Below are 26,792 nucleotides of genomic sequence, written 5' to 3'. Positions count from 1 at the left end.
TTAACTGTACATAGTCAGCTGGCCTACCAGGTCCTTTATGCAGTTTCATATACAAGGTGACACCAAGTTAAGACAAGGGAAGTTCCAATTTGGGTGCCTCCATCTCCCTCCCCTGTATCCTGATCCAATGGCTGTCAAAGCCAGAAAGGGCTTGGGGATGGGTGCTTGGTCATGAGGAAAGCTGCTGTGATTGGCCCGGCAGATGGGGAAGGGGAAGGTTTCACTTCTTCACAATCTGAATGACATCCTCGTCCTCCAACGTATGGTCTTTACCCACTTTTTGAGGATTGTGTTTCACAGAAAGACCCCACACCAGAGCGCTGTATGGAAGGGAAAAAAGAAGAGTCAGTGTAAATAATTACCTCAATTCTGCCCTATCTACCTAGGTGCCACTTTCTACTCAGATTTAGTGTTTCAGCTCTTAAAAGCCACAGGCCTACAATACCCAAGGTCCCTGGTGCCCAGTCAAAGCCCAGAGGTATGCTACTCCCGCCAATAGTGTGGCACACTGGAACCTTCACATAAAAAGTGGCAAAGACTTTTGTAAGTCGTGTGGTTCCTCTTGCTCCAGAGCCCATTTATAAAAGTCAGATAGACTTCCCGTGTGGCTCACAACAAAAGTCAGAGAGAAAAAATGCAAATGAGAAGTGTGATGAGACTACTCTAAAATTAAAAGGAGAAAGCATAGGTTTGTTACAGGGAAAAACTCTGAAATAGATGACTGGAAATTGCTACAGATGCAATGTTAGCTACATACTTTTACAGAGTATCAGTTTTTAGTGGGTTTACTGAAACCATGGATGGGTACTGATAAAAAATATAGGAACTCATTCCTCAGCCATACCAAGAAAATTCTCCCTTCCTATCAAGAAACTGTAATTGATATGGTCTCCTAATTTCTGAGAATGGAGGAAGGTGATTTTTATACATGGGCTTCCAATACTAAGAGTATGACGTGCTAGTGACAGAAATTAGTAAACAAGACACTAAGACTGGCGTCACAGAGACTAAGAACTATGTAACAAAGGGTAAAAAATAGTGGCCATGTTATTATATTGTCTTTACATCAAAACCTCTTTAAAAATCTATACCCCCCAAATAATCACTACACAAGATTTAACTTTTTAAATAAAAACAGATAAATAACAAGAATATAACAGCATTAGTGAAACAAACATAAATAAAAATTTTCAAAGGTACTAACAAGCAAGATAAATGCATGGTAACCATTTTACTGTCTTAAACTAGAAAACTAGTTTTTTTTTATTTTATTATTTTTTTGGCCACACCCACAGCACGTGGAAGTTCCCAGGCCAAGGATAAAATCCAAGGCACTACACCACAGCTGCAACAACGCTCAGTCTTTAACCCACTGTGCCAGGTCAGGGATAGAACCTGCACCTTCAGCAGGGACCTGAGCCACTGCAGAGACAATGCTAGATGCTTAACCTGCTGGACCACCGGGAACTCCTAGAAAACTAATTTTTAGCAGTCATACTCAATACGCACAATAGAATCAGTGCCCTCTATGTTGCTGATGGCAAAATAAACAGGTTCAGGGTTCAGGCTTTTCAGAACACAATGCAGCAAAACATAGCAAAAGCCATATATCATTAATCCTATTTTTGAATTAAAGAAATAAAAATGGAAAGGTCTCTACATTAAGACTAGAAAATGATGTAATTCCCAATCCAAAACCTCTACTTACACCCTTAGTACCCTTTCAAGTAGTCTAACCTCCCACCTCCATACATACACATATGTGTACCCATAAACCTGCTCTGATCACACTGGAAAAACATGCTTATAAAAATGACAATTATAAATCTTATAATGCATAGAAAACATCTTTACAGTAAATTATCAAAGGATGTGTACACCCAGATTTCAAAAACAAATTTATGCTTACCAAAAGGGAAACATGGGGGGAGGGATAAATCAGGAGTTTGGGATTAACATATATACACTACTATATATGCAGTAAATAAGCAGAATTCTACTGAATATTCTGTAATAACCTATATGAGAAAAGAATCTGAAAAAGAATGGAATATGCATATGTATAACTTAATCACATTACTGTACACCTGAAACTAACACAACAATTGTAAATCAACTTCAGTAAAATTTTTTAAAAGAATGTGTCTGTGGTCAAGGATACAAAGGGAATGGAATATAAACAGGAATACAAGTTATAATACTAAGGCCTAAAGCTGAACTTTTTATTATTAAGACATTTATAATGCTATTTGTGCAACAATTTCTTTTTTTGTTTAACTGCAGCTGCAGAGGCTTGATGTGAACCCGGGCCACAAAGGTGAAAGCACCAAATCCTAACCACTAGATCACCAGTGAACTCCCACGTGCAATAATTTAAAAACAAAACCCAGGAGTTCTTATCACGGCTCAGTGGAAACAAATCTGACTAGCATTACCAAAAGGACACAGGTTCGCTCCCTGGCCTTGCTCAGTGGGTTAAGAATCCAGCACTGCTGTGAGCTGTGGTGTAGGTCGCTGACACAGCTCAGATCCCATGTTGCTATGGCTGCGGCATAGGCCAGCAGCTGCAGCTCTGATACGACCCCTCGCCTGGGAATCTCCATATGCCATGAGTGTAGCCCTAAAACGACAGAAAATTTTTTTAAAAATTAAAAATTAAAATAAATAAATAAAAAAAAAACCCAAAAGGAAAAGAGTAACCAAGTAAGGTATCATTTGCTTTAATGTCTCTTCTCCAAAAAATTTTCCATTCCTTTCATTTAATTCCCTGGTTAAGTTAAATTTCAGAGGGTCTGAACAAAGATTTGTTACCATGGAAGGCAAGAACTATACAGAAACCTCTGAATTATTTTTATTTTTTTGGCCAAGCTCACAGCATTTGTAAGTTCCTGGGCCAGGGACTGAACCCACACCACAACAGCAACCTGAGCCACTGCAGTGACAATGCCTGATCCTTAACCCAATGTGCCACAGGAAACTCCACAGAAATCTATGAATTTTGAGAAAAGAAGATGTCTAACTTTTCCCAAGACTCTCCTACAATGATTCAAGGATAGCAGAAATTGGCACTTACATGTGGAATAGTTTTTGTTTGTTTCTTGTTTTTATTGGCTGCACAAACAGCATGCAGAAATTCCCAGGGCAGGATCAAACCCATGCCACAGAAGCAACCCAAGCTTCTGCAGTGGCAATGCTGGATCCTTAACCCATTGCATCACAGGAGAATTCCAGAATACTTTTGATAAAAGGAATATAAAGCTTAATAAAGGACTTTACACTCAGTGTTCTTAGGATCAGAAATAAGCTCAGGGGTTTTTTCATCATTTTTTTTAAGGGCCCCACCTTCAGCAATATGGAGTTCCCAGACTAGGGGTCAGATCAGAGCTGCAGCCACTGGCCTACACCGCAGCCACAAGCAATGCCAGATTCAAGCCACATCTGTGACCTACACCAAAGCTCATGGCAACACTGGATCCTTAACCCACTGAGCAAGGCCAGGGATCAAATCCGAATCCTCATGGTCAACAGATTCATTTCCACTGAGCCACAACAGGAACTTCAGAAACAAGTATTTTTAAAATGCATATTTTCATGCTTTCCTGATTTTCTACAATTACTTCCTATTTTATTTTGTTTTAAAATTTTTTTTAAATTTTGATCTATTAAAAAAAATTTAGCCTATAAAGATGAATTATTCATAAACATTGTAATTCAGTTAGTTAAAATACTTCTCACAGGATTATAGGTGAAATTCGGAACTACTTTATATATACAAATTACCAGAACTAAATAAGTAGATTATAAGTAATTACAGCCAAGTTTCTCACTCGTAGAGAAAAGTTAAAAATAAGAAAAAGGATCCGACAGGAGTTCCCGTCATGGCGCAGTGGTTAACGAATCCGACTGGGAACCATGAGGTTGCGGGTTTGGTCCCTGCGCTTGCTCAGTGGGTTAACGATCCGGCGTTGCCGTGAGCTGTGGTGTAGGTTGCAGACGCGGCTCGGATCCTGCATTGCTGTGGCTTTGGCGTAGGCCGGTGGCTACAGCTCCGATTGGACCCCTAGCCTGGGAACCTCCATATGCCGCGAGAGCGGCCCAAGAAATAGCAAAAAGACAAAAAAAAAAAAAAAAAAGAAAAAGAAAAAGAAAAAGGAGGGGTTCCTGTTGTGACTCAGCTGGTTAAGAACCTGACATAGTCTCTGTGAGTATACAGGTTTGAGCCTGGCCTTGCTCAGTAGGCTAACGATCTGGGTTGAAGCAAGGTGCAGCACAGGTCACAGATGCAGCTCAGATCCATCATTGCTGTGGCTGTGGTGTAGGCCGGCAGCTGCAGCTCTGATTCAATGCCTAGCCAGGGAACTTCCACATGCCACAGGTACAGCCATAAAAAGAAAAAAAAAAAAAAGAAAGAAAGAAAAAAGAGAAGGCTAAAATGAGAAGTTCCTACTGTAGCACAGTGTGTTAAGAATCTGACTGCAGGAGTTCGTGTCGTGGCACAGTGGTTAACAAATCCGACTAGGAACCGTGAGGTTGCAGGTTTGATCCCTGGCCTTGCTCAGTGGGTTAAGGATCCGGCGTTGCCGTGAGCTGTGATGTAGGTCGCAGACGTGGCTCGGATCCTGCGTTGCTGTGGCTCTGGTGTAGGCCGGTGGGTACAGCTCTGATTAGACCCCTAGCCTGGGAACCTCCACATGCCACGGGAGCAGCCTTAGAAAAGGCAAAAAGACCAAAAAGAAAAAGAAAAAAGAAAAAAAAAAGAATCTGACTGCAGTGGCTTGAGTTGCCACAGAGGTTGCAGGTTTGATCCACAGTGAGGCACAGTGGGTTAAAGGATCTGAAGTTGCTATAGCTGCAGCACAGGTTGCAGCTACAGCTCAGATTCAATTCCTGGCCAGGGAACTTCAACATGCCACAAGGATGGCCCTAAATAAACAAACAAATTATAAAAATAGGAGTTCCCACTGTGGTGCAGAGGAAACAAATCCAACTAGTATCCATGAGGACAGGATTCAATCCCTAGCCTCGCTCAGTGGGTTGGAGATCCAGAGTTGCTGTGAGCTGTGATGTGGCTCACAGATGCAGCTCAGATCTGGCTGTTGCTGTTGCTGGCGGCTGTGGCTCTGATTTGACTCCTAGCCTGGGAACTGCCATATGCCATGCGTGAGGCCCTAAAACACAAAAACAACTACAACAACAAAAATTATAAAAATAAAATGGGAGTTCCCGTCGTGCGTGGCGTAGTGGTTCACGAATCCGACTAGGAACCATGAGGTTTCGGGTTCGATCCCTGCCCTTGCTCAGTGGGTTAATGATCCGGCATTGCCGTGAGCTATGGTGTAGGTTGCAGACGCGGCTCGGATCCTGTGTTGCTGTGGCTCTGGCATAGGCCGGTGGCTACAGCTCCAATTCGACCCCTAGCCTGGGAACCGCCATATGCCGCGGGAGTGGCCCAAAAATGGCAAAAAAGACAATAAATAAATAAATAAAATAAAATAAAACGAACTCTGTGGTGCTGAACACCAGAGAATCTGAAGTAACAATATTAACTCATGGTTTTAATACAGATAGGTAAGGACAGATGGGTAAATTAAATAGATAGGTAAATAAATACATACGACAAGAGAGATACAAAAATAAATGTGTATTTGTAAGCATGACATAATATCCCGCCTATACTTCGTAGTTCTGTCTACTAAGCCTACAAGTAGCAATAGCCCACTAACAATAAGCATGCCTAGCACACAGATCTTGTAAATCAGGTCCTCCTGGAGAAGTGACTAATTACAGGGCTGGTGTAGGGAAAGCCACTATGAATCAGGAACATCTAGCAGTGCCAAAAAGTAAGGAAATGTTAAAAGAAAAAAAAAAATGATGACAGTCACTTTTCAAAAGAACACAGGAGGCAATCTGAAGAAGTTCCTAATGGCCAAAACTGGAACAATTTGAGCAACAAAATAATGATATTAGATTACAGCACCCAAAGAATAAATATCCAAGAACTCATACTGATATAAATTATGGATTAAATTAGAAAAAAGGGGAGAAGTGACAACTTCTAACTCACAACAGAATTCCATAAATATACATAAAATGAAAGAGGGAAATTAAAGAATCACCATTAAGTAAACAGCACAGCAATAAATGTTTCAGACAAGCACCACAATATATGCTAAAATCAGCAGGCGAACTTCTGAAGAGGAAGAGGATCTTCATAGTCTCAAAGTATGTCCCCAAGACATCAATACAAAGAGAACAGAATCTTTTCAGTAGAGAAACCCAGTCAACATCAACATGACCAAATGATCAAAATAAATATTACCATCAATAAGACATATCAACATCATGAATCCTTTGATATGGTAAAATGGGGACATCATCAATTTTGTGGTATTCTTACCAAAAATGCATCTCATTTCAATAATGACAGAACAAACATGACACAAACCCAAAGTGAGGAACATTCTAAAAAATAACTGATCACTACTTTTCAAAAGGGCCAAGATCAAAGACACTGAAAGACTAGAACACTAGAAGACTAAGGAGAAGTAACAACTAAAGGCCATGTAGATTCCAAAAAGAGGACTTTGGTAGAAAAAGTATTAAAATTCAAATAAGGTCTATATTATTAATATTAACATTATTGTACCAATATTAGTTTTTGTTCTTTTTTTAAATTACAGTAGATTTACAATGTTCTGTCGATTTCTGCTGTACAGCAGTAACCTAGTTTTATATATATATATATATATATATATACACACATTCTTTTTCTCATATTATCTTCCATCATGTTCCATCACAATTGATTACATATAGTTCCCTGTGGTATATACAGCAGGACCTCATTGCTTAACCACTCCAAATGCTATAGTTTGCATCTACTAACCCCAAACTCCCAGTCCATCCCATTCCCTCTCCCTCCCCCTTTTGCAACCACAAGTCTGTTCTCCATGTCCATGAGTTTGTTTCTTCTCTGTAGATAGGTTCATTTGTGCCATACATTTTCACCACATATAAGTGATATCATATGGTTTTGTCTTTCTGAATTACTTCACTTATTATGTGACTCTCTAGTTACAACCATACTGCTACAAATGGCATTATTTTGGGTTTTGTTTTTTTTTTGCTTTTTTTAGGGCTGCACTTGAGACATATGGAAGCTCCCAGGCTAGGGGTTGAATCAGAGCTGGCCACAGCTACAGCCACAGCCACACCAGATCTGAGCTGCATCTGCAACCTACAGCACTGTTCACAGCAACACCAGATCCTTAACACCCTGAGTGAGGCCAGGGAATGAACCCACGTCCTATACTACTAGGATTCGTTATCACTGAGCCTCACTGGGAACTACTATTTTGTTCTTTTTTATGGCTGAGTAGTATTCCATTGTGTGCATGTACATTTTCTCAACCCATTCATCTGTTGATGGTTAGTCTGTTCTTGATAATTGTACTATACTTATGTGAAGTGACAATGTTAGAAGTAGGGTGAAGGATGTAAGGAAACTCTACTACCATTTTTACAACTTTTCTATAAGTCTAAAATTAGTTTGAAATAAGATATTAAAAAATTTTTTTTCAGCCTTTATCAGAAGTGAGAAGTATATGAAACATTGTGGAGATTTACCCATGCCAAATGTTTGGAGAAGGCCTCCATATCCAGTTAAGCCCAGTATGATGATGGCAGGAAGAATTAATATATTGTTTGACAAAAGGAAGATGAATTAACAAGAAAAAGTCAGAGAATGGTGTAATCTTCAGTCCCCACAACCTGAAAAGGCTTCTAGAGCTCTTCCTGCTCTAAACTGGCAAAGCTTTTTGTCTTGAGGGGGTTTTCTGGCCATTCCTATGCCGTGTAGTAACTCCCAGGCCAGAGACTGAACCCATGCCACAGCAGTAACCCAAGCCACTGCAGTGACAACACCAGATCCTTAACCCACTGAGCCACAAGGGAATTCTCAAGCTGGCATGATTTTGCCTGTCCCATGACATATGGACTTCCCGGCTACAGCTACAGCTACTAAGCTACAGCTGTGACAACACCAGATCCTTAACCAATTGTGCCAAGCCGGGGATCAAATGTGCATCCCAGCACTCCCAAGACACCGCCAATCCCACTGCAGCACAGCAGGAACTCCAAATCTGGCATGGTTTTAAGAATACACTGCAGGAGTTCCCGTTGTGGCGCAGTGGTTAACGAATCCGACTAGGAACCATGAGGTTGCGGGTTCGGTCCCTGCCCTTGCTCAGTGGGTTAACGATCCGGCGTTGCCGTGAGCTGTGGTGTAGGTTGCAGACGCGGCTCGGATCCCGCGTTGCTGTGGCTCTGGTGTAGGCCGGTGGCTATAGCTCCGATTGGACCCCTAGCCTGGGAACCTCCATATGCCGCGGGAGCGGCCCAAGAAATAGCAACAACAACAACAACAACAACAACAATAACAACAACAACAAAAAAAAAGACAAAAAAAAAAAAAAAAAAAAAAAAGAATACACTGCAAAGTTCTAACCAAACAAGCATTTTAGCAGCCTCCCTGATGCTCAATTTCTATAACGCTATATCCTAACAATTTCTACTTAGTAGAACCAGTAGTTCACAGTGAAAAGAAGGCACCACACGCTTATGATACTTACTATTTAAATTCCTTGATAAGATTTTTGTGAATCTTCATGCAGAAATCCTCCACCGTGGTCCTGGAGTAAGGCAACACCACTGGGGATGTGTAATCTGGCAACTGGCCTTTGGGTTTGGTGTAACTAGAACAGAGAAGGAGCAGAAGTTGACTACTTTTTTGGAATGCTTCATGTGTGGATGCAAATCAACCCTCTATCACTCCAGAGAAGATGAAACCCAAAAAACCTCTATCATGAGGAAGAAAGTGCCCTCAATATGGCCTCAAAGATGACAGGAATATATTTATATCTCCAAAACAAGATTATATTAATGAGTTCCAGAGGGTATCATTTTAGGACAATCCTACAGTAATGTTACTCTATCCACTAAGACTTACATCCTCACTAGTTTCAGATAATCCCAGATCTTTTCCAAGAGGTCATCAAAATTCCAGCGGTGATGGGCAGAGATGGGTACACAGTGAGGCACCTTATAGATGATATCCAATTCCTCAATGGAGATCTGATCGATCTTATTTAACACATAGATACAAGGGATATAAACTCTATAGAAAGAGAAGAAAAATAGAACATTAGTCTGGAGCTGTGGACAAGACTGTCAGTCTGATTAATAGCAATCTCTCACCCAGGACCCCAAATCAGAGACTCTCAGAGGTCAACCAAAAAACAAAAAAAGGTTCCAACCAAAATAGAGCAGAATGGGATTTTCTGCTGTGCCACAGCAGAAATGAATACGACTAGGAACCATGAGGTTGCAGGATCAATCCCAGGCCTCCCTCAGTGGGTTAAGGATCCAGCGTTGCCATGAGCTGTGGTGTAGGTCAGACACAGCCTGGATCCCGCCTTGCTGTGCCTGTGGCACAGGCTGGCAGCCGCAGCTCCAAATCAACCCCTAACCTGGGAACCTCCACATGCCATGGGTGCAGCCCTAAAAAGCAAAAAAAAGGGGGTGGGGGTGTTTTGGGGAGGAGAATGTCTAAAAAGTAAACTATGAGTTGAGAAGTAACAAAACTCAGGCCGTAGTCCCTAGCCACACAGCTAATTACTGAGAAAGCATGCTGCAGTGGAAAGAACATAAGCTTTGGAGTCACACAGACTGGATTTATTCCCAGCTCTGTCACATTCTAGACATGTGCTCCTGGGCAAGTTTCAGAGTCAATTTCCCAGATTTGTTTGAATGTAAGTATACTTCTTTTCTTTTTTTCTTTTTTAGCCGCACCAGTGCCATGTGGAAGTTCCCAGGTCAGGAACTGAATCTTAGTCGTAGCTGCAACCGATGCCACAGCTATGGCAAGACTGGATCCATAACCCACTGCAACGAAGTGGGAAGTCTATAAGTGTACTGCTAATAACATGTTTCATTACAACTTTTAAAGAATTAAAAAAAAAATTTTAATGCAATACCTAGCAATGTCGCAATCCTCATGTTCAATCAATACAGCAACTAAGGTTACTAATAATTAGGCAAGTCATAACTTCTCAGGCTTCAACTGCATCACAAAACAACTAACTCAAAGCATTGGCTTTTGCTTGTTTTCAAAAAAGGATCAGATAAATTTATGAAACAAATAGGAAAAAATGAACAGGAAAGCAACTAGAAAATATTATATTCAAATGCCAGGAATAATTTAAACAGTAGTTTCAATTATTATATAATTTCAAATCCCAATAACAGTCATGTTTCACAGAACAGGGTTTCAGCTCCACACCCTTGGAGAAAACAGATATAGTCCGGTGTGCTCTGAGTGCTGCAGAACAGCCTACAGGATTTCTTAGATGGATTAATTCCAGGAAAGCTGACTGAGAACCTACTCTCTTCAACCATCATGTGACACAGAGCTTAGGAGACAGCCTAGTTCACACTAAGTAACTAAAACAAGCAATTTGATCATCACGGTCATATCTCAGAACAAAGAAGGCTGTTAGCAATCAAGACCAACCCTTCATTTTACAGCTAAAGAAAGCAAGGCTATTATTTGAGATAACAGCACAACTGGAGTTACAACTGATGCCTTTCAGATTCATAATCCAATGGTGTTTCCATTTCAAGGCTTCAAAGGCAAACTCAGAAACCACTCAGTCAGTACCTGTTTCCTTCCACCACATCAATGAGGTCATCTGCTGTGGCATCACTACGCAGAGTCACATCAGCATTATGGATTTTGTATTCAGCCAGAATGCTCTTTACAGTTTCAGCATCCAGCTCACTCTGAGGGCACTGAATAGGCAAAGACAATGACTGGTTAGAGAGCAAAAAATCTCCTAAGGATATCTACTGATGTACTTGGATAATTCTAGATAAGGTATAAACTAATTTCCAAAAGACCATTATCCTGGTTAATAATAAATGACTTTTTTTTTTTTTTTTTTTTCGAATGGCTGCAACCGTGGCATAATGGAAGTTCCCAGGCTAGGGGTCAAATCAGAGCTATAGCTGCCAGCCTATATCACAGCCACAGCAATGCCAGATCTGAGTCGCCTCTGCGACCTGCACCACAGCTCATGGCAACTCCAGATACTTAACCCACTGAGTGAGTCCAGGGATCAAACCCGTGTCCTCAAGGTTCCTGGTCAGGTTTGTTACCACTGAGCCACATCGGGAACTTCAAGAATAACTATTTTAAACAGAACAAAAACATCCTCCAGGAGTTCCCTGGTGGCCCAGCATTGTCACTGCTATGGCATGGGTTTGATCCCTGGCCCATGAACTTCTACGAGCATAGCAAAAAAAATAAAAAATATTTAAGGAGTTCCCATTGTGGCTCAGTGGTAACGGACCTGACTAGTATCCATAAGGATGCCGGTTCAATCCCTGGCCTTGCTCACTGGATTAAGGATCTGGTGTTGCTGTGAGCTGTGATGAGCTGTGGCATAGGTCGAAGACATGGCTTGGATCCCATGTTGCTGTGGCTATGGGGCCCTAGCCTGGAAACTTTCATATGCCGAAGGTTCAGCCCTAAAAAGCAAAAAAAAAAAAAAACCCTGAAAAAAATCTTTCCAAATTCAAAGGAAGCTGCCATGGTATGAACTGTGTTTCCATCCCCATCCAAATTCATATGTTGAAGTCCTAACCCTAACCCCAACCCCTCAAGTCCCAAGATAAAGGCTTTAAAGATGTTAACTTTTTTTTTGGGGGGGGGTGTCTTTTCTAGGGCTGCTCCTGTGGCATATGGAGGTTCCCAGGCTAGGGGTCGAATCAGAGCTGTAGCCACTGGCCTTCGCCAGAGCCACAGCAATGCAGGATCCAAGCCGCGTCTGCGACCTACACCACAGCTCACAGCAACGCCACATCCTTAACCCACTAAGCAAGGGCAGGGATCGAACCCGCAACCTCACGGTTCCCAGTCAGATTCATTAACCACTGAGCCATGACGAGAACTCCAACATGTTAATTAAATTAGGAGTTCCCTCATCGCTCAGCAAGTTAAGGATCCTGTGTTGTCACCGCCATGGCTGTGGTTACAGGGATTGAACCGTGCTGTCGACTGCTGACCAGGGAACTTGGCATGCCTTGGGCGTGGTCAAAAATAAGATGTAATTAAATTAAAATGAGGTCATAGGGGTGGGCCCTAATCCAATGTGACTGATGTCCTTACAAGAAAAGGAGATTAAAACACAGACACACAGAGGGAAGATCATGTGCTGACACAGGGAGAGGAAAGCCATCTAGAAGCCACAGAGACAGGCCTCAGGAGAAACCAATCCTGCTCATACCTTGATCTCAGATACTCAGTTTCCCGAATTCAGAGAATCAAATTTCTATTGTTTAAGCCACCCAGTCTATGGTACGTTATTAGGGCAGCCTTAGCAAAAATACAGAAAGAATACTAAATGCTCAAACTCTGGGTAGGATAGCTTAAAGTTATGAAAGTCAAACAATCTGGACTTCTAGAATGTTAAATATAGGAAATTCTAAGTTCTTAATTATATGACTCTAAAACAGTATTTGACAGACTCAATCACTCCAATGATCTGAAACACTTTCTTTACTTGGCTTCCAGGATCCCAAACTCTTCTGGTTTCCCTTCTTCGTCTGAGAAGCCTGATTTGCCAATTCTTTCCATCTCCCAACCTCTGATCATTGGGGATGGGGGAGGGGCATCACAAAGCTCAATCCTTGAATCTCTTTTCTATTTATATTCATTTCCTCAGCTAAGTGATCTCGACTAAGCTCATGGCTTTAAAACTGATAACCACTGGAGTTCCCATCGTGGCGCAGCAGAAACGAATCTGACTAGGAACCATGAGGTTCGATCCCTGGCCTCCCTCAGTGGGCTAAGGATTCGGCGTTGCCGTGAGCTGTGGTGTACGCCAATGGCTACAGCTCTGATTAGACCTCTAGCCTGGGAACCTCCATATGCTGAAGATGCAGCCCTAGAAAGGACCAAATAAATAAATAAATAAATAATTTAAAACGCTATAAAAAAAAGTCTACAAATAATAAATGCTGCAGAGAGTGTGGAGAAAAGGGAAACCTCCTACACTGTTGGTGGGAATGTACATTGGTGCAACTACTATGGAAAACAGTATGGAGGTTCCTCAAAAAACTAAAAACAGGAGTTCCCGACATGGCTCAGTGGTTAACGAACCCGACTAGGAACCATGAGGTTGTGGGTTCGATCCCTGCCCTTGCTCAGTGGGTTGAGGATCCAGCGTTGCCGTGAGCTGTGGTGTAGGTCGCAGACGTGGCTCGGATCCCACGTTGCTGTGGCTCTGGTGAAGGCCAGGGGCTACAGCTCTGATTCAACCCCTAGCCTGGGAACCTCCATATGCCGGGGGAGTGGCCCAAGAAATGGCAAAAAGACTGAAAGAAAAAAAACCCAAAAACAGAACTACCACATGATCCAGCAATCCCACTCCTGGGCATCTTCCAGAGAAAGCCATAATTTGAAAAGACACATGCACCCCAATGTTCACTGCAGCATTATTTACAATAGCCAAGACATGGAAAAAACCTGTATGTCCATAAACACAGAAATGGATAAAGAGGATGTGGTACATATATACAATGGAATATCAGTCAGCCATTAAAAGAAAAGAAATAATGCCATCTACAGCAACGTGGATGGACCTAGAAACTATCACACTAAGTGAAGTTAGACAGTGAAAGACAAACATCATAAGATATCACTTACATGCAGAATCTAAAAACAAACAAAAAAAAGATCCAAATGAACTTATTTGCAGAACAGAAACAGACTCACAGGCTTTGAAAAACTTATGGTTACCAAAGGAGACAGGTGAGGGTGTAGGAGGGATGGACCAAGGGTGTGGGACTGGCTTATGCACATTGAGGTATATTTAATGATTGGCCAATGGGGACCTGCTGTATAGCACAGAGAACTCTATCCAGTATTCTGTGATAATCTATGTGGGAAAAGAATCTGACAGAGAATGGATATGTATATAGGTATGATTGGGTCACTTTGTTGTACAGCAGCAATTATCACAACCTTGTAAATTAACTGTACTTCAATAAAAACTTAAAAAAATAAAAAAAATTAGGAGTTCCCGTTGTGGCGCAGTGGTTAACGAATCCGACTAGGAACCATGAGGTTGCGGGTTCGGTCCCTGCCCTTGCTCAGTGGGTTAACGATTCAGCATTGCCGTGAGCTGTGGTGTAGGTTGCAGACGCGGCTCGGATCCTGCGTTGCTGTGGCTCTGGCGTAGGCCGGTGGCTACAGCTCCGATTCGACCCCTAGCCTGGGAACCTCCATAGGCCGCGGGAGCGGCCCAAGAAATAGCAACAACAACAACAACAAAAGACAAAAAGACAAAAAAAAATTAAAAAAATTAAAAAATAAAAAATAAATAAAAAATAAAAAAAATAAAATGGGGGAAAAACTGTAATTGTAATGTATACATGTAAGGATAACCTGACCCCCTTGCTGTACAGCGGGAAAAAAAATAAATAAATAAATAAAATGCTACATTTAAGATTAAAAAAAAAAAAAAAAACTTAAAAAAAAGTTGCCCATCTCCTCCAAAGTAAAAACACATATGGCCCTATGCTATGACTTTAATTCTCACTACTTTACTACTTGCTGGCTCTGCTGCTGCTCAAACATACAAAGGCATGCTCTACCTAAGGACCTTGCACTTGGATGTTCCCTCTACACAAAATGCTCTTCCTCAAGATATTAATTTGGTTCACTCCTCCGTGTCACCTCAGTGAAGACTTCTCTGATCAACCTACTTAAAATTGGAACCCTCAATAAACACTCTCCATCCTCTTTGCCTATTTTACTTTTGTCCTTAGATTTATCATCATCTAATATACTATAATCACTCATTAATTTTGTGTGATACTTTCCCTATTAGACTAAAAGGGCAGGAATTTTTGTCTATTTTACTCCCTCTTCTTTTGCCCCCCCCAAACCTAAAACAAAGTTCAGCCCATAGTAAGTGCTCTATGAATCTGTGTTGAAATGAGTGAAAACATATGATATTAGCAGCAATCTACATCATGCAAGCATAAGATCAGTCTATAGTCCCATAGCATCCCAAATAAATAACCAAAGGAGAAAATGAACTCTGCGACTGACTCTTGTCCTACTCTGTCAGCCATTACAATGTCATTGCACTGTCTTGATTTATACTGGGAGATGCAAGGCAATTTCCAAATGACAATATCCATGTACTTCAACCCACTGCCCATCCCAGTCCCTTTAGCAACCTGCCCATATCACTTGCTCCACTTACCGTAGTCGTGAGATTAATGCCTCCCTTATCCTTCTTCTTAAAGCCAATGTTGGGAGGTTTGCTGTTCAAGCGAATGCCAAAGCCTTCCAGCTCATTTTCAATTATCTTCTTATGTCCCAAAGGTTTCAGGACATCCAGAACAATCAAGATCAAGTTACACGTTCTGGCCACTGAAGAATTAAAAATAAAACTTTTTTCAAAGCTCATTAAAGACTTAACATAATTCAAATACTCAAAAAGGGGAAGTGGAGAAGTTCCCATTGTGGCTCAGCATGTTAAGAACCCGACTAGTATCCATGAGGATGAAGGTTCAACCCCCCTGGGCCCACTCACTGGGTTAAGGATTCAGCACTGCCGTAAGCTGTGGTACAGGTCGCAGATGAAGCTCAGATCTGGCATTGCTGTGGCATAGACTGGCAGCTGCAGCCCTGATTCAACCCCTAGCTGAGAACTTCCATATGCCAAGTACGGTATATAAAGCAAAAAAAAAAAAAAGAAGAGAGAGACAAAGGACTTTTTTATTTTTAATAAACATACAGACACACGTGAAGTTCTTAGGGTTACCAAGATTTATGCCAGAAGTCAATCTGCAACGTATGCTTAGTTTTCTACTAGGGTATCTAGAAGATGTGTCAACTTCTAGACACACCAGTAGAAAAATAATTCAGAATGAATATACAAACCAGGCAATAAGCTGAAAAATATTCACAAAGATTTAAAACAGTAAGAATTCTAAAATAAATTATCCAGTTAGCATATTTATGTCTTTACTGAGGCATAATTTACAAAAAAAAAAAAGCAGTACCCATGTTAAATATATGGTTTGATGACAAATGCACCTGTGTAACCATCACATCAATAAAGATTCAGAACACTCCCCTCACTTCCAAAAGCTCCCTTGTGCTCCTTTGTAAAGAATCTTCCCCTCAAATCCCAGTCAACCACTGATCTGCTTTCTATGACATGTTAGGTTGCATTTTTTTTATAATTTCATATAAATGGAATCATTCAAATGTAGTGTTTTGTTACTGACAGTCATCCATGAATTGACTTCAAAACTGCAATTTCATAAATAGCTAAATTAATCATTCAACAGAAGGACAGAATAAAAATACTTTCAAACATGAAAAAAGAACAATTTACCTATTATTCACTCTTTTTCAGTAAGTTACTAAAGAATGTGTTTCAGGAAAACATGAAAATTACCCAAAAGGAGTTCCCGTCGTGACGCATCGGAAATGAATCCAACTAGGAACCATGAGGTTATGGGTTCAATCCCTGGCCTCGCTCAGTGGGTTAAGGATCCAGCACTGCCGTGAGCTGTGGTGCAGTTCGCAGATGTGGCTCAGATCTTGCGTTACTGTGGCTGTGGCACCGGCTGGCAGCTATAGCTCCAATTAGACCCCTAGCCTGGGAACTTCCATATGCCACAGGTGCAGCCCTTAAAAAATAAAAAGAACCCAAAAAGATAAGACACTGACTCTAAGAAATAGGGGATCCCACATAAGAACACAAAAGGAATGGAGTTCCTGTCTTGGCTCAGCAGAGATGACTCTGACCAGCATCCATGGGAGGATGCAGGTTTGATTGCTGGCCTTGCTCAGTGGGCGATCCAGCATTGCCATGCATGAACTGTGGTGTAGGTCAGACTCAGCTCAGATCCCATGTTGCTATGGCTGTGGTGTATGCGGGCAGCTACAGCTCTGATTTGACCCCTAGCCTGGGAACCTCCATATGCTGTAGGTGTGGCCCTAAAAAGACCAAAAGAAAAAAAAAAAAAAAAAACCCACAAAAGGAGGTCTCAGGATGACAGCCATGCAATCTAGAACTACACTGTCCAATACAGACTCCACTAGCCACCTGGGGCTATTCAAATTTAAATTGACAGAAGAGGAGAAAAGAGGTGATTAGCCTTTTATAACATTTTACTTTAAATAAAAAGAGAAGAAAAGGCATAGGTGGGTGTCAGGAAACCTGAGTTCTAATTCTGAATCTGCCACAACAGTGCAACACTGCACCAGAACACTTCACTCCTCCAGTCCTTAGTGTCTCTCTTCAAATGGAGATTTGCACTATTACCCTCTGAGGTCCCTTCAAGTTCCGACATTCTATTTGCATGAGAAGTCACGTAAAACTATGCTCTTCACTGTGGCACCATATCCAAGCCCCAAAGTCCCATCTAAAGGAACTGTACCGGAGTTCCCGTTGTGGTGCAGTGGTTTTCAAATCCAACTGGGAACCATGAGGTTGTGGGTTCAATCCCTGGCCTTGCTCAGTGGATTAAGGATCCGGCTTTGCCGTGAGCTGTGGTGTAGGTCACAGACATGACTCGGGTCCCGTGTTGCTGTGGCTGTGGCATAGGCCGGCAGCTACAGCTCCAATTAGACCCCTAGCAGGGGAACCTCCATATGCCGAGGGAGCGGCCCTAGAAAAGGCATAAAGACCAAAAAATTAAAAAAAAAAAAATTTTTTTTTTTTAAATAAAGGAACTGTACCTAGGAAAGGGATGATATTCCAAGATGATGGTCCTGGAACACTCACCTGCAATGACTTGACGGCCTCTACCTTTCCCATCCTTGGCACCTTCAATGATACCGGGGAGATCCAGAAGCTGCAAGACGAAGAACAAGGGAAAGGAGGGAAAAGGAAAAGCTGGTTATAAATCTGAACAGATCAAACAAAATGATTTATTTCTCAATTATCTAAAATTTTGGAGATTCAAATCCAATCTTCCTTATAAGTGAGTGTGTGAATTTTACTTTCACCAAGCATCCACTGATTGTCAGCTACAAGCTTTCATATACTTCACCTAGTTTAAAATGTCCAATAAGTCTATGTATAAGGATATTAGTTAAAGTTTGTAGGGGTTACATGATTTGCTCAAAGATCACAGTCCTAACAAATCGAATAAGATTATAAACCACATTTGGGGGACCCAAATCCATTATTCTACATTAATATTTTTTAATATTCTCCGACTTTTCAGAAGGTTGAGACACCACACAAATTCCTTACTAAAGATAACTGGATCATGGCATTCACAAGTGAGAAATACTGAGACCTTTGTAAATCCCCTAATTCTTAAAAATTTCTGTGGCCATTTATTAATCAGGTTAGCACCTAAGAATCACTTCTAAAAGCATTAAAAATGTAGCTGAGTGCCACTCCTGCAGACTGATTTGCAAGGGCCAAAGTGAGATTCAGATATTGATCTGTACTTCAAAAGGCTCCATATGTGACTCTGATGTGTGTCCTCAGTTGGAAATGACCACTTAATTGCCCAGAAAATGCAACAATAAAGTAAAACTTCCAAAATCACAATGTATGTACTTAATGATGAGAACATCAATACCAACTCCATATCACACGACTTAAATTCACATCTCAGCAAATTACAAACTATAGTTATAAGCCCTTAAGAGTCTGTTAAAAGCATATTTAGAATCTGAAAATATCAAGGGTCTACTGTATGGCTGATACTGAATTATCCATATGAAGAGACAAGGATATAGTTGTAGCTTATCAAAACATCATTTTAAACTAATTTTTCCTGTAAGCACATCTGACTTTATTGAAATATACTTCACATTAGTAAACCACAATGAAAAAGAACTAACTCAGAAGGTGCTTTGAGTGTTCAACTTTTCCATTCGAGAACCTATTTGGGGAATTCCCTTGTGGTACAGTGGGTTATGGATCTGGTGCTGTCACTGCAGCAGCTCAGGTCACTGCTATGGTGCAGGTTTGATCCCTGGCCTACACTTTCATATTCCAAAAAAAAAAAAAAAAAAAAAGGAACCTTATTCAAAAGCTCCTCCCTACATAATAAACAACAATTATTTCCTCTAAAATTGATACAACACATCAGTTAAATTGAGCTACCCTTTCTCTTCCAAAAAAAAGATAATACACTTGCCTTGACTTGGAAACTTCAGTTACAGTGACTTAAAAGGCTAGAGGGGGGAGTTCCCGTCGTGGCACAGTGGTTAATGAACCCGACTAGGATCCATGAGGATGCAGGTTCGATCCCTGGCCTCGCTCAGTGGGTTAAGGATCCAGCGTTGCTGTGAGCTGTGATGTAGGTTGCAGATGCAGCTCTGATCCCATGTGGCTGTGGCGTAATTCGGCAGCTCTAGCTCGGATTCGACCCTTAGCCTGGGAACCTCCATATGCCGCAGGTTCGGCCCTAAAAAGCAATAAAAAAAAAAAAAAAAGATGAGAAAGAAAAAAACATTTTTTCAAACCATAGCACTGTAGGATTTTAAGAACTGGATGTTAACCTACCTTAATCAAACTCAAATACCTATAGAGATTAAAGTAGATAATACAGATGTGCAAGTCAGTTTCATATAGATATACACATAAAAAACAACAGGATTCTCAGGGACTCTACCAAGGTGAAACATAAGCCCCATGATTTTTAAAGCACTGTACACCCACTCTGCAGGCCAATCTCTGCCCATGAGATACATCTATTTTCTTCTAACATCTCTAGTATGTGGTGCTTCAGCCATTACTTGGAACACTTCCATAAACAGTAATTAATAACCTCAAGAGGTACCATTCTATTCTTAGGCAACTTCGTTGTCAAAAACATCTTCCCTGGAGTTCCCATCGTGGCGAAGTAGTTAATGAATCCAACTAGGAACCATGAGGTTGCAGGTTCAATCCCTGGCCTTGCTCAGTGGGTTAGGGATCCGGCATTGCCGTGAGCTGTGGTGTAGGTCACAGACGCGGCTCGGATCCCCCGCTGCTGTGGCTCTGGAGTAGGCCGGTAGCTACAGCTCCATTTCAACCCCAAGCCTGGGAACCTCCATATGCCGGGGGAGGGGCTCAAGAAAAGGCAAAAAGGCAAAAAAAAAAAAAAAAAGATCTTCCCTAACAACAACAAAACAGAAATAGCCCTCCTTAATTCTCATTAGGTGGTTCTAATTTTGTATACCTCCCCTACCAAGTCACAGATAATGAGTCCTCTGCCACAAAACAGCCTTTTAAAAAACATTTGAGGGCAGTCATTTAAATTCCATTAAGCACATCTATTAGACTGCTTATTTAACTTGGTTTCTGGAGAAAGCAAGGAGGATAGAAAAAACAGAGGCAGAGGGCAGAGATGGAAAAGAAGGCACTATGGAATAATAAGGAAGGAAAAAAAACCCAAAAGCATCAGAAGAGACTGAAATAAAGGTTTTAAGGAAAAGAAAAGTGGCTCTTTATCCTGATAAACCTTTAAGTTCTGAGGTGCCACAGCATCTCATCAGGAAGGAAGTTACTCTCTGAGTTGACAAAGCTGTGATTATCAACAAGCTTCTGAAACCACATGTAATTAAGCAACTGTCCAGATATGCCCAAGTGTCCTCATTCTTGTTACATTCATTTGGACATGGAATCCTCGAAAGGTACACGTCCTAACAGTGTCTGCATGGATACTTAACCAGGAAGAAAAAAGCCACTTAAAATACCATCAGGGCACTGGTCCCTTCCTACTTCCGATTCTATAATAAAGAAGCACGAACACACCTTGCTGTAGTTCAGCAAGAGAGAAAACAAATGCATACACTAAAAGTTTCTCCTAAATGATGTGCCAAGGCACTAGGGGGGCATTTTACATTTTCCAGAGAAAGAGCAGTTCTTACTATGTCAGGCACTGAGGGAACACTAGATCAAAGAAGCTCACAATTTCAATATTAGGTCCTACTACACTGCTTTCAATTACATCAGATCCAGATCTTTGGGAAGTTGGATTTTTCAGCGTTTACTATGGTAAAAAGTAAGCACTACAAAAAATCAGTGTGGAACAGGAAACAAATTTGATAGTATCCGATCAAATTCCAAAGTGTAAGAAGTTATGTAGCACTCCAAATAACAAATGCTAGAGAGGGTGTGGAGAAAAGGGAACCCTCCTGCACTGTTGGTGGGAATGTACATTGGAACAACCGCTATGGAAAACAGTATGGAGGTACCTTAGAAAACTATATATAGAACTACCATATGACCCAGCAATCCCACCCTTGGGCGTATATCTGGACAAAACTTTCCTTGAAAAAGACACATGCACCCGTGTATTCACTGCAGCACTATTCACAATAGCCAAGACATGGAAACAACCCAAATGTTCATTGACAGATGAATGGATTAAAAAGATGTGATATATATACACAATGGAATACTACTCAGCCATAAAAAAGAACAAAACTATGCCATTTGCAGCAAAATGGAAGGAACTAGACTCTCATACTAAGAGAGTCAGAAAGAGAAAGACTAATACCATATGATATCACTTATATCTTGAATCTAACATATGGTACAAATGAACCTTTCCACAGAAAAAATCATGGACTTGGAGAACAGACTTGTGGTTGCCGAGGGGGAGGGGGAGGAAGTAGGATGGACTGGGAATCTGGGGTTAATAGATACAAACTATTGCCTTTGGAATGGATTAGCAAAGAGATCCTGCTGTACAGCACTGGGAACTATATCTGGCCACTTATGCTAGAGCATGATAATGTGAGAAAAAAGAATGTATATATGTATGTGTGACTGGGACACCTTGCTGTACAGTAGAAAATTGACACTGTAAACCAGCCTTAATGGAAAAAAAAAAAAATCATAAAAAAAAAAAAAAAAAGAGGAGTTCCCGTTGTGGTGCGGTGGTTAACGAATCCGACTAGGACCCGTGAGGTTTCAGGTTCAATCCCTGGCCTTGCTCAGTGGGTTAAGGATCCGGCTTTGCCGTGAGCTATAGTGTAGGTCGCAGTTCGGATCCCATGTTGCTGTGGCTGTGGTGTAGGCTGGCGGCTACAGCTCCAATTAGACCCCTAGCCTGGGAACCTCCATATGCCTCGGGAGCGGCCCTAGAAAAGGCAAAAAGACAAAAAACTAAAATAAAAATAAAAAAAAAAAACTGTAAATGTATGCTATTTACAGGAAAAAAAATTTAAAAAAAAGGTTATGTGGCACTCAACTATACCCATATCCCAATGGTAAATAACTGTGACTATAAGAACATAAATAAGTTGCTTAGATCTAACTATTAAACAGTTGGAATTATTAGATAATTCTTTTGGCCTGGAGCAACTTAAACAAAAATTAAAAATTCAGCTCCAGGAGTTGCCGTTGTGGCTCAGCAGTAACAAATCCAACTAGTATCCATGAGGATGCGGGTTTGATCCCTGACCTTGTTCAGTGGGTTAAGGATCCAGCATTGCAGTGAGCTGTGGTATAGACTGCAGACACAGCTCAGATCTGGTGTTGCTATAGCTAGTGGCTTGCAGCTACAGCTCCAACTGGACCCCTCACCTAGGAACTTCCATATGTCATGGGTGCCACCCTAAAAAAAGGCAAAAAAAAAAAAAAAAATCAGCTCCAACATACCTTTCCAGATTCACTTTTTATCACTGCCTGTCCCACACCTAAGCTTGCACCACAGCAAGCTATTCACCCTTAAGGCTGCTTGAAATTGCCCTTAACATTCTCTGGCTAGTGAAAATTCTATTTGATCTTCAAGACCCACCCCACTGTTACTTTCTACATGAAGCTTTTTCTGTCTTACTGGACCTTCCCCACCCATTCTCAGGTGGCAAAAACAATCCGTCCTTTCTCTGTGTTTTCACAAACACTAGTCCACTGTATCATTGTTTTTATGTACTGCTTTACCTCTCTTGCTACACATCGAGGGACTGGTAGATTAAAGATCAGCCCTGACATACAGAGAGCTCAAAATAAGTGCCTTTGCGGCCGGGGGCAGGGGGCAACAACTCCTGCAGCATATGGAAGTTCCCAGGGTAGGGATAGAATCCAAGCCACAGCTGCAGCAACACCAGATCTTTACCCACTGTGCCACGGCAGGAACTCCAAATACGTGCTTTTTAAATGAATGAAAAAACTGATTTCTTCCCTTCCTTGGCCTGCAGGCCTGACTCACCTGGATCTTGGCACCTTTATATCTGATGACACCAGGCACTGTGGTCAGAGTAGTGAACTCATAGGCTGCCACCTCAGAATATACCCCCGCCAGGTTACTGAGCAATGTTGACTTCCCCACAGATGGAAAACCCACAAACCCAATCCGAGCATCACCTGTCTTGGCAACATCAAATCCTAAAACATCAATAAATACAAAAAAGACAAGAAACGTTATCCCCGGGAGTGTGGAGACTCACGTAATTCCTTTTACTTTCTGGATACCTATCCCTCTAGAACCTATTTATCCAATTTTTTACAGTCTATCTCTAGAGTAGAACTTAAGCACACAAAACTCCCCATAGTAATTCACAATATTTAATGGAGTGTTTGATGTAAAAAGTTTATACTTCTACCTCTTAAACTGTTATATATCTTTCTAGTATATAACTAATATTTCTAGCCCAAATGTTATATAAAAATTGATCTAAAAAATTAGTTTCTTTCTCTCTCTCTCTTTTTTTTTTTTTTTTTTGGCAGCCCCTGTGGCAGGTGGAAGTTCCTGGGCCAGGGATTGAACTGGGACCAGAGTAGTGACCCAAGCCACTACAGTGAAAATGCCAGATCCTTAACCCACTGTGCCACAAGATAACTTTTTTTTTTCTTACAAACCTTGGGAACTGCGTGACTGAGTTTTCTTTCTTTTTTTTTTTTTTTGTCTTTTGTTGTTGTTGTTATTGTTGTTGTTGTTGCTATTTCTTGGGCCACTCCCTCGGCATATGGAGGTTCCCAGGCTAGGGGTTGAATCAGAGCTGTAGCCACCGGCCTACGCCAGAGCCACAGCAACACGGGATCCGAGCCGCGTCTGCAACCTACACCACAGCTCACGGCAACGCCAGATCGTTAACCCACTGAGCAAGGGCAGGGACCAAACCCGCAACCTCATGGTTCCTAGTCGGATTCGTTAACCACTGCGCCACAACGGGAACTCCGAGTTTTCTTTCTTACAATGGGTTCCAAACAAAGCCAAATTTGTGGCCCTTCTCTAGGAAGTGTACAGACCTTATGACTACTTTTGGTCCTAATTTTATCTCTCTTGGCTTCAACTTATTCTTTCTACCTTCATTTCCCTTTGCATCAATTTCCTTTATCTTGTTGACTATTTATTTACATATTTCAGTAAACCTATGTAAATCTACTTTGGATCAGTACAGGATATACATAAATAAAACCCTGTTCACTTGGAGAATATTTGCCTTTGAAATCAGTAGAATAAACACAATTTAAGAATTTAAGCTTAGAAAATACTAATCTACTTTGATAGAAAATTTTTAATTATTTTTAAACCATACATTTTTACAGTTTTAATAATAAAAAAAAAAAGTACACCAAATAAAGAAAAAAGTTGAAGAAAAACACAAACCTTCTCCTGGCCCACCACCACCACCACCTTTTGGAGTAATGAGTTCCCTGCGAAGCTTAGCAAGGCGAGCCTTAAGCAGCCCTAGGTGGTGTGCTGTGGCCTTGTTCTTTTGAGTCCGAGCCATCTACAAGAGAGGAATCACAGCCATAAATCAGAAGCAGTTCCTACAAGGTAAAATATCCAGAATGAATGCCCCCCAGCTCACAGAATTGTGTTGTGGGTTTTTTTTTTGTTTGTTTTTTTTTTTTGGTCCATTTCTGCACTGCTGTCTTTTAAATTATAGTTGATTTACAATGTTGTGAGAATTCTTAGAATTCCCGCTTATGTTAATACACTCGTTTTAAGTCAGACTTATAAAAATAAAAATCCATTCACTCCATGACCCAGACCATTCCCCTCACTACAAAGAACTGAGGCCTAAAGAGAAGAAACATGACTAAGTTCATTACAATCAGCCTTCATAGATTAGATTAAAACAGCTGCTGATTCCTTTCCAACTGTTCATGGGTACCTGGTGTGACCCAATTGATTTTAAAGAACTCCGAGCACTTGCGACAAAAGAATCACAGAACAATCCAGGTGGAATCAACAGCTACCACAGACGACAATTTACTTCCAGATCCTATTCCCAGGATCAATACTCTGGGAAAGGAGATCATTAAAGCAGAGTTTGGAGGGGGTCCGAGGGATAAGGAAAGATACCGAATGAAGTACGTGATCAGGTCAGGGCTGAAGTGGGGGGATTAAGTGTTGCTCACAGAAAAGCCAGAAAAAACTAAAACGAAGTTCAGAAAGGAGTCGAACACTGGAAGAGGCGGGGGTATGGAACGTGGAACCGAGAAGAGGGAAGTCAAGGAAAGCGAGCCAAGGCTGAGGGGAATCGGGGAACGCGGCCCGGTCCAGACTCGGCTGAAGGAAGTTCAAGCATGAGCTACGGCCCGAAGAGGAACGCTCAGACGGACTTTTCGAGTGCCCATTACCTCGGCTTCGATCTCCGCGATCTTGGCTAAGGTGCTGCTCATGGTGACGAGTCGCACGGGGAACAGCTAGGTCCACACAGGTCTACCCTCTTCACATACCCGGCGGCGAACCAGCCGCAACCACCAGGCGCTATAGGGGTGCGCAAGCGCGGGATTTCATTGCTGTCGCGAGAGTTCCGCGCGAGGCACACCGCGAGATGTAAGCATGAAGTGGCCTTTCTAGCCAACATTCCCGCCCCCCTCCGAGCCGGCGCGGTGTCATAGAGCCCGCGGGAGCCAGGGCCAGAGAGGCCGCCCCTGTCCGCATCTCCCGGAGCGCGCGGAGGGTCGCGCGCCGCTCGGCCCCGCCCCACTTCGCTGTAATTGCTCTCAGCGCGTGGTGTGTGATGAGCGACTCCTGGCGAGTAGCCCGCGGCTCTCAGACCCTGCTAAAAAGCGCCGTAGCGCCCACCACCCGTCTTCCTTTGCAGGACCGACGGGTCTTGGGGCCCCTTGCACAGCTGGGGAAACACGCTGGGGGACTCCTCAGCCTCCTGGGTTGATATAGAGACCGATCTTTAGCCTGTCTGGCCTTCTTTGGAAAAGAAGATGCCCTCTTTCCATCACTCTTAATTATTTTTAGATGTCTGTTTTGTTTACCTCCTCCCCTAGCGGAGTGCGTGGCACATGGTGAGCCCACAGTAAGTGCATGATTTAATGGGTAATTCCCAGAGAACCAGTACTTGCAACATAGCCTCTAATACTGAAAAATTCTTAACTATGTTAATGTTCATCAGTGGGGAAATGGATAGATAATGGTACTTCTATGCTGTGGAATATTATTCTAGCCGTTAAAACATAGATCTGTGTGGTCTGACTGGAAGGATGTCCAAGTCATATTGTGAAAAAGAAAAAAAAAAATGGGGGAGGAATTCCTGCTGTGGCTCAGTGGGTTAAGGGTCCAGTTGAGGAGAGGAGAGGGAAGGGGAGGGGAAATAGTAGTAGAACTGCACCTACTTTGTGATCCCATTGATGTTAGTTTTTTAATTAGATGTTTATATAAATATACCTGTCACAAAGTGCACTGCGAAATGATCTGAGTAAAGGGGTAAAATCTCAAGCTGTTAGCAGTGGGATGGGGTGTAAGGAAAGACAGAGAAAGCCTTTCACTTGTTATTC

At 41.8% G+C, this 26,792-nt stretch overlaps 1 protein-coding gene across 2 annotated transcripts; it reads right to left on the bottom strand.

Annotated features, from left to right (window-relative positions):
- Positions 1–25,746, bottom strand: DRG1 (developmentally regulated GTP binding protein 1). Of its 2 annotated transcripts, XM_001927253.6 has the most exons (9): positions 25,635–25,746; positions 24,655–24,778; positions 23,254–23,429; positions 17,874–17,943; positions 15,333–15,502; positions 10,718–10,848; positions 9,008–9,175; positions 8,631–8,753; positions 1–320 (listed from the first exon to the last, which is right to left on the bottom strand). In XM_001927253.6, the coding sequence occupies exons 1-9, from the start codon at positions 25,674–25,676 to the stop codon at positions 221–223; spliced, it is 1,104 nt and encodes a 367-aa protein (XP_001927288.1). In that variant the 5' UTR covers positions 25,677–25,746; the 3' UTR covers positions 1–220. The 2 variants fall into 2 exon arrangements, with proteins under 2 accessions (XP_001927288.1, XP_084849978.1); XM_084993852.1 differs by lacking the exons at positions 23,254–23,429; positions 24,655–24,778; positions 25,635–25,746 and having other exon boundaries at positions 15,333–17,060; positions 17,735–17,943.
- Between the last annotated feature and the right edge of the window lie 1,046 nt (positions 25,747–26,792).

Source organism: Sus scrofa, chromosome 14 (assembly GCF_054392235.1).
Source record: "Sus scrofa isolate SSC_HxYL_T2T_F1_AM1 chromosome 14, Sscrofa_HxYL_maternal_Yorkshire_Landrace_v2.0, whole genome shotgun sequence".
NCBI lineage: Eukaryota > Metazoa > Chordata > Mammalia > Artiodactyla > Suidae > Sus > Sus scrofa.
Note: the sequence above shows the minus strand (reverse complement) of the source record. Positions and strands in the feature narration are given on the sequence as shown.